This window comes from Delphinus delphis, chromosome 8 (assembly GCF_949987515.2).
Source record: "Delphinus delphis chromosome 8, mDelDel1.2, whole genome shotgun sequence".
Taxonomy (NCBI): Eukaryota; Metazoa; Chordata; class Mammalia; order Artiodactyla; family Delphinidae; genus Delphinus; species Delphinus delphis.
This window is the reverse complement of record NC_082690.1, coordinates 42,377,006-42,385,797: the sequence shown is the minus strand read 5'-3', so window position 1 is coordinate 42,385,797 and position 8,792 is coordinate 42,377,006. Positions and strand designations below refer to the sequence as shown.

Below are 8,792 nucleotides of genomic sequence, written 5' to 3'. Positions count from 1 at the left end.
AAATAGAGAGGACGTGTGGGTTTTATGCTTTTCCATCAATGATAAATACTGACTAGTTCAACAGAATGAAATTATGTCATATGTGCTTCTAGGGAACCTTGACTATTTCATTCTTGCTTATAGATAATTTAGGAAGAATGGTGGTGTGATAGGAAAAAGCATGGCTTTTAGAGCAAGAAAGACCAGGGTTCGAGATCCTGCTCTGCTACGTACCAGCTGGGAGACATTGGTTGGGCCAGTGTTTCAACCAAGTGGGTTAACTTTTCTTTCAGTTTTCTAACATGGAGTTGGGTGAAACCGTACTTAGGGTGTTGTGAGGATTAAATGTAACAAAAGGGCTAAGTCACAGTGTGCCGGCTAAAGGATTCATTTCCTATCTCCTCTTCTCTCCCATTCTGTTTCCTATAGAAGAGATGGAGAGAGGAAATGGGAGGGTCCGGTGAATATGTCTTGGTGGAATAACTAATACATTTGGTTGTTCTAAAAATCTGAGCCATCATGGTGTAAATAGGCTTAGCTCTTCCCTGTTAAATAGCATTTCCCCTCTCTATTTTTAAAGCACTTGACAGATTTTAGAGTTAAAATAGGAAAATGTTTTGATAATCTACATAGTCAGAGCTGTGGTGACTTGGAAATTTAATAGTGGCTGATAAAAGTAATTGGAAGTAATTCCTTCAGTTACTCTTAAGAAAATAAATCTCTTGTCATTCTTTAAATTTTTCTTGCACAAAATCTTTCTTACCTCCCTTGTCCTTAGTGGCACAGTCCACTTGTGAATATCGCTTAGCTCATGCAACTCCTTAGGGATGGTCCTTCCTGCTTTGTTTGTTACATGCTGTTTTGTTCATCCTCATGGTAGTAGATTATGCCTTAATCTTGATCAGTTTAAAAGTCAACACAACAGAAGATGGTGATACCTTGAAAACATTTCTTTAAAGATCATAGTTATAAAAGTAATTACACAACCATAGATGAACAATGTTAACTGAAGAAATATTAGAAAATGCAAAGGTGCCCCCAAACCCACAACACAGTTAATTCATTTTAAACGTAAAAATGCACTTGTATATATAAATGTTTAAATAATAATAGAATGATATCATATATACATTCTGTTTTATGATTTTTTTAAATTTAGCATTACATCTTACTTCATCAGAAAATATACATCTTTTTATCATTATTTATTTTTTATCATTATTTTTAATGGCTTCATAGTATTTTGTTTTATGAAATGTGCCACAAATTAATTGCTTCTCTATTGATAAGCAGTTAATATCGTTTCAATCTTTTGTATTTTAAACTGTGCTCTAAATGTACAATTGTCTAATTATTTCCATAGGATAATTGCCTAGAAGGTAATTTTATGTCAGAGGTAAATGCACTTTTTAAGGCTTCCAGAACATATTTCTAAATTGACCTTCAGAATGCAAGAAATCTTCTACCAATAAACAATGCTATCAGCAGTGTAAAAGTGTCATTTAAAAAAAATCAAATAAGGTAAATTTAAATCCTAGTGGTTTTGAATTCCTTGTGGTATTCCATCTAGTGGTGGTAAGGATTCTAATTTTTTTTTTCTCATATTGATGTTTTAGTAAAAAGATTTTATAATAAAGTTTTTAAAAAGCACTCTTTCATAACAGTTACTTCCTGTTCCTTCTCTCATGTTCCTCTAGGTTAATGTATCTTTTCTCTCTTTCCTTTTCCCCCTCCAGGATGGAAGTATGATGTGATGGATATAACTATGGGATACTGTGTAGGTACACGGCCTCCCTCTTGCCTCATCCTCCTGCTTCTCAAGCTTTTGGCCACTGTCTCTCAGGGGCTGCCGGGGACCGGGCCCCTTGGTTTCCACTTCACACATTCCATTTATAATGCTACCGTGTATGAGAACTCGGCAGCAAGGACCTACGTCAACAGCCAGAGTAGAATGGGCATCACCTTAATAGATCTGTCCTGGGATATCAAATACAGAATAGTGTCTGGAGATGAAGAAGGCTTTTTCAAAGCAGAGGAAGTCATCATTGCAGATTTCTGTTTTCTCAGAATAAGAACTAAAGGTGGCAATTCTGCCATATTGAATAGGGAAATTCAGGACAATTATTTATTGATAGTAAAAGGTTCTGTTCGAGGAGAAGATTTGGAAGCATGGACTAAAGTGAGCATACAGGTTTTAGATATGAATGATCTGAGACCCTTATTTTCACCCACAACCTACTCTGTTACAATCGCAGAAAGCACACCTTTAAGGACTAGTGTTGCCCAGGTGACAGCAACAGATGCAGATATCGGTTCCAATGGAGAATTCTACTACTACTTTAAGAACAAAGTTGATCTCTTTTCAGTTCACCCCACGAGTGGTGTCATCTCTTTAAGTGGACGATTAAATTATGATGAAAAGAATAGGTATGATCTGGAAATTTTGGCTGTGGACCGGGGGATGAAGCTCTATGGAAACAATGGAGTGAGCAGCACTGCAAAGCTTTACGTTCACGTTGAACGAATAAATGAGCACGCTCCAACTCTCCACGTGGTCACTCATGTTCCTTCCTCACTGGACAAAGAGCCCATATATGCGCTGGTGACTGTGGATGACCTAGATGAAGGAGCCAATGGAGAGATTGAGTCTGTTTCCATCGTGGCTGGGGATCCTTTAGATCAGTTCTTCCTGGCTAAGGAAGGAAAGTGGATGAATGAGTACAGGATTAAGGAGAAGAAGCAGGTTGACTGGGAGAGCTTTCCCTATGGCTACAATCTCACTCTTCAAGCCAAAGACAAGGGGTCACCTCAGAAATTTTCAGCAGTAAAGATAGTCCACATTGCCAACCCCAAAAGAGACACTGTCCCAGTTAGGTTTGAAAAAGAAACGTACGATGTGAGCATTAGTGAATTTTCCCCTCCTGGTGTCGTGGTTGCTATAGTGAAATTAAGTCCCGAACCTCTAGATGTGGAATACAAATTATCCCCTGGAGAGGATGCACAGTACTTCAGAATTAATCCTCGGTCAGGTCTGATCGTCACAGCACAGCCACTGAATACCATTAAGAAGGAGGTTTATAAACTAGGGGTGACAAATAAAGAAGGAGATTTAAAAGCACAAGTCACCATCAGCATAGAGGATGCGAATGATCACACCCCAGAATTTCAGCAGCCACTGTATGATGCTTTTGTGAATGAAAGTGTTCCAGCGGGAACAAGCGTTTTGACAGTTTCAGCTTCCGATAAGGATAAAGGAGAAAATGGGTACATCACCTATAGTATTGCCAGCTTGAATTTGTTGCCATTTGCCATTAACCAGTTTACAGGTGTTATTAGCACAACTGAAGCATTGGATTTTGAATCCTCGCCAGAAACATACAGGTTCATTGTCAGAGCCTCTGACTGGGGTTCGCCATACCGCCATGAAAGTGAGGTCAATGTGACTATTCGAATAGGAAATGTCAATGACAACAGCCCTCTCTTTGAAAAAGTGGCTTGCCAGGGAATTATTTCCTCTGACTTTCCAGTTGGGGGCCATATCACAGCTGTCTCAGCGATCGATATCGATGAACTGGAACTTGTAAAGTACAAAATCATCTCTGGAAATGAACTTGGTTTCTTTTATTTAAACCCAGACTCTGGTGTATTGCAGCTTAAAAAGTCACTGATGAATCCTGGAATTAAAAATGGAAATTTTGCCCTTAGGATTACAGCCACCGATGGGGAGAATTTTGCGGATCCTATGTCTGTTAACATTTCAGTCCTGCACGGGAAGGTGTCTTCAAAGAACTTCAGTTGCCGAGAAACTCGCGTGGCTCAGAAGCTGGCAGAGAAACTGCTCATTAAGGCCAAAGCAAATGGGAAGCTGAATCTGGAAGATGGATTTCTTGACTTTTATTCAATTAATAGGCAGGGGCCACATTTTGACAAGTCATTTCCTTCTGATGTGGCCGTGAAGGAGAATCTGCCAGTTGGTGCTAACATCCTGAAGATTAAAGCCTATGATGCCGACTCTGGCTTCAATGGAAAGGTGCTATTTACAATATCCGATGGGAATACGGATAGTTGTTTTAATATTGATATGGAGACCGGGCAGCTTCAAGTCCTTATGCCCATGGATCGAGAACACAGAGACCTCTATCTCCTTAATATCACTATCTATGACTTAGGTAACCCACAAAAGTCTGCGTGGAGGTTGCTCACCATCAATGTGGAGGATGCTAATGACAATAGCCCGATTTTTCTTCAAGACAGTTACTCAGTTAACATTCTTGAAAGTTCAAGTATTGGCACTGAGATTATTCAAGTGGAAGCCAGAGACAAAGACTTGGGTTCTAATGGTGAAGTGACTTACTCAGTCTTGACAGATACACAGCAGTTTGCCGTCAATAGCTCCACTGGAATTGTGTATGTAGCTGATCAGTTGGACCGGGAATCCAAAGCAAACTACTCTTTAAAAATAGAAGCCAGAGACAAAGCAGAAAGTGGCCAGCAGCTGTTTTCGGTTGTCACCCTGAAGGTTTTCTTGGATGATGTCAATGACTGCTCCCCGGCTTTCATTCCCAGTAGCTATAGTGTGAAGGTTCTTGAAGATCTCCCCATTGGCACTGTCATGGCTTGGCTGGAGACCCATGACCCAGACCTGGGACTGGGGGGTCAAGTGCGCTATTCTTTGGTCAATGATTATAATGGGAGATTTGAAATAGATAAAGCAAGTGGCACCATCCGCCTGAGCAAAGAGCTCGACTATGAAAAGCAACAGTTCTATAACCTCACCGTTCGGGCCAAAGACAAAGGGCGGCCTGTCTCTCTCTCATCCGTTTCCTTTGTTGAGGTGGAAGTGGTGGACGTCAATGAAAACCTCCATACTCCCTATTTCCCAGACTTTGCTGTTGTTGGATCTGTAAAAGAAAACTCACGGATTGGAACAAGTGTGCTGCAGGTTACTGCCCACGATGAGGACTCCGGGAGGGATGGAGAGATCCAGTACTCCATCAGGGATGGCAGTGGTCTTGGAAGGTTCAACATAGATGACGAGAGTGGTAAGTTTCATATTTTGTGCCAGAATTATTGTTTCTTTTCTCATGAATTGTCAACATTGGAAAAGTGAATGGCTATTCTTGCACTCAAACGGAATGACAAATGAGGTTGCATTTGGTGCAGAGGTGATGCAAGTAAAAGCTTTTCCGTAGAATGCATTGACTTGTAAGAAAACCTGTTTATACAGTGATAGCCAGTGGTTTTCAGTGGGAGTCCCTGGTTTTTGTTTTTCTTGTTCAGCGTTGCCATCACCAGGTTATCTTTCAATAAGTGTAAATAATTTTCGCTTCTGTTGAGTGCACTTCTGACCTTCACTAAATTAAGGGCCCTGATAAAGTAAATTACATTTGAATTGGCTTTAAATTAGAAGTGTGAAATGGATTTTCAAATGGATCTTATATACCAGTGTTTCCCTTTATAGCAAGGCTTTTCTAAAGTGATATTGCATTAGTTGCTTCGTCTCTTGTGTTTCCCAGGCACATCTGGCCCTTGAATGACAGGCATTTGCACTGTATCGGCCCCATTAATGCATGGAGGCAACCTTCTACAAATGTTTTCATGATAGACTAGAGGAGGCACGTTGTGGCTTTTATTTATTTAAAAAATGGTTTTAAGATTTTATCTGTAAGGATTTACCTTTTACAGAAACACTTTAAAATATGGGACAAAATAGTCCCAATATTTTCGTTGTCCCCTACCTGTTTATTTATACACTGTCATAGATACAGGTATAGATTTTATTTCTATTCTTATTATTGTCATTATTTGCCTTTAAATGTACAGGTGCTTAGACACCTGCTTGTGTGTGTGTGTGTGTGTGTGTGTTCCTTGATCAACACAGTGCCTTTTTCTAATCTTCTCTAGATTGTACACATCTCAAGACAGGGACTGTGTCTTCTCTATTCCTGTGTGAATGGTACTATTAGCACTTTACAGTTGGGGGGCACATTTGTATCCAGTAAATCATTTTCTACAACACTCACAGGGTGTTTTGTTCCCGGTAATGATGATGAAGAAAACAGATAGTGGGAAGGTGTCATCATAGGGATGCTAGTTGTACATTAATTATACTAGAAAAAGGGTTTGAGAAGGTATTAAATATTGGATAGGAGTTACAAAACTGTGTATACTGTCAAAAATGTAAACTGTAAGTTGTAAATTTTTTGTATAAATGGTTTCTCATTTTGGCTAGTGTAAATTGTAAAATTGATCTCCATAGCCATAATGAAGGAGAAGGTAAATGTCAAGAAAACTGGGTTCTGATGTAGCCATATACTCTATCTTATTATATATAGCTTGTCATTTGATTAGAATGTATTTTTACCTTTGAGGTACAAAATGAGAAAGAAAAAGTAGTAACCTTTACTGGGTGTCTATTCTATGCTAATACTTTACTATTAATAATAATGACTTCATCGAGTTCTTGCAATAGGCGACACACCATATGAAGGGTTTTAGAGTCGGGTCTTATTTAATTCTCCCAACAGCCCCTCCGGAACTAATACTCATCAACTCATGAACTGATGTTCAGAGAAGATACCTGGTTTCAAGTGTAGCTCTGAGTAACTGCAGTATACACTGCTGTCTCACATCTAAAGACAAGTATGGGCTTCCTTGCATGATCCTAGATACACATGAATTTGGTGTTGATCTAAAATCTGTAAGGCAATAAAGTGTTAAACGGGTTTCAAAGTCCTTACAATCCTGGGCTTGTTGGCTGATGGCACCAGCCATTAATGACCTTCCTTCTTCCTCACAGTCCCATTGTTTGTGTGGCTCTTCAGTGTGAGAAGCTTACCTTTGGGACTCAGGTGGATGTAGGTAGGTAGGTCAACAGGAAGGTGTCAGGCTGAATCATTAACAACTGCAACCTTCATGACTACATCAAGCCACAATGAGTTGTTTTCATTAGTTTCATCTTGGTGTAGCTTAATGCAGAGAAGAGCAGGTGCAATTTGGTGAGAGTGGCCTAGATTTTCCATGTTTGTACCGTGCTATTTTGTTCTCATCTTGGGTGTTATTTCAGAAAATGTGTGTATAGTCATCTGATGATGTAGCTGCTTTTATAATTCTTTACATAAATAGAAATTATTTTTATTGAAGTATAGTTGATTTACAATGTTGTATTACTTTCAGGTGTACAGCAAAACAATTCAGTTATATATATATGTGTGTGTGTATGTATATATGTGTGTATATATATACATATTCCTTTTCAGATCCTTTTGCATTATAGGGTATTTGAAGATATTGAGTATAGTTCCCTGTTCTATACAGTAGGTCCTTGTTGTTTATCTATTTTATATATAATAGTGTGTATCTGTTAATCCCAAACTCCTAATTTATCCCTACTCCCTTTCCCCTTTGGTAACCATAAGTTTGTTTCCTATGTCTATGAGTCTGTTTCTGCAACTCCCTACTTTGCATTATTCCCTTATATTCTGGATTGTATAAAGTAAGTTTTGCCATGAGTGATGATAATTCCATTTTCATTTTGACATTGCTTTGTGACTTAAAAATCTCTTTTCTTATGACATCAACTCCCTTGGGGTAACAAATAGCTAAGTGCGTTGTGCAAACCCACATACCCATTAGAGGATTTAGATCTAGAACCAGCTCTCCTCAGTCCTAACTCAGTGCTCTTTTCTTTGGATTCATTACCCATGTTTCTGATTTACTTTCCTAGAGAATTATTCATTTTTAAAACCATAGTGACTATTTCTTTTCTTCCTTTTTCGAATGTTATTTTATTTTTTTATATAGCAGTTTCTTATTAGTTATCTGTTTTATACATATTAGTGTATATATGTCAATCCCAATCTTTTCCTCCTTTTTATTTCATTTTGTTTCCTTCTTTTAGGAAGCAAAACTATCTTTTTCTCTAGGTTAGAGGAAAAAAGTTTCAACTTAATGTTGAAATCTTTATGAAGATTATAATTTCCATATGGTAATATTCTTAACCATCTTCCTTCTGTCTCACTTCTTGCAGATTTTAACATCCCAGCCCAAAAAGCTGATGAGGAATGATTGCCTGGACTTGTGCCATGGGGATGCTAGGGTTAGGGAGAAGTTTGGCAAATGTATGTCCAACAAGAGAAGCCATCACCATGGCGCTCCTGGGTTTGCGCTACTGTTGAATGATCAATCAGCTCTTTGCTTCCAGCTCTAAAAATCATGGCTTGAGCTGCTGGTAGAATGAGTGGTTGTTTAGCCCTACAGCTGTTACTGGGTCTTAAGTTTGGACTCTGTTGTTTCATATGACCCCTTGGGTATAATAAAATGGCCTAAAGTTGTTGGGGTTTTCGTCTTTCAAGAACCTTAAGTCATCCGGCAAAGGTTCTGTCATGGCTTGTCTTGTTTAATGGGCCTAAACTTATGCATGCACATGAATCAGCTGGAGAGTTTGTCAGCAGTGCCGATCCCCAGGACTGATTCCCAAAGATTCTGATTCAGTTGGACTGGAGTAGGAGCTGAGGGATCTTCATTCAAGCACTCCAAGCGGTCCTTCTGTGTGTGGTTCAGAAACACTACCCTAAATTTACCTGGGCTCCTTAGAGTGTGTCTATCAGATTATATCTTTTCTGTAAAATCCTGTTCCTTATTCTTTGGCAAGGCAGGGAATTGAGCTCATATTTTAGATAAATTTCTTTTCTAGTCAAGTTTTCCAATCCAAATACATTTTCTGTTATTCAGTAGTGGTGATAGTTTTCTGAATGCCTTCTCAATGGATCAAAATCTATTTCTGTGCCTCAGTAATTGCAGTGCTCCTGTTT

The 8,792-nt window shown here is 38.9% G+C and overlaps 1 protein-coding gene across 2 annotated transcripts in view; it reads left to right on the top strand.

Annotated features, from left to right (window-relative positions):
* Positions 1-1,732: 1,732 nt before the first annotated feature.
* FAT3 (FAT atypical cadherin 3) overlaps positions 1,733-8,792 on the top strand; it is a 560,699-nt gene continuing 553,639 nt past the window's right edge. For both annotated transcript variants that reach the window (XM_060017235.1, XM_060017234.1), the window contains exon 1: positions 1,733-5,021. In XM_060017235.1, coding sequence (XP_059873218.1) covers positions 1,733-5,021 — 3,289 coding nt within the window. The remainder of the gene's footprint in view (positions 5,022-8,792) is intronic.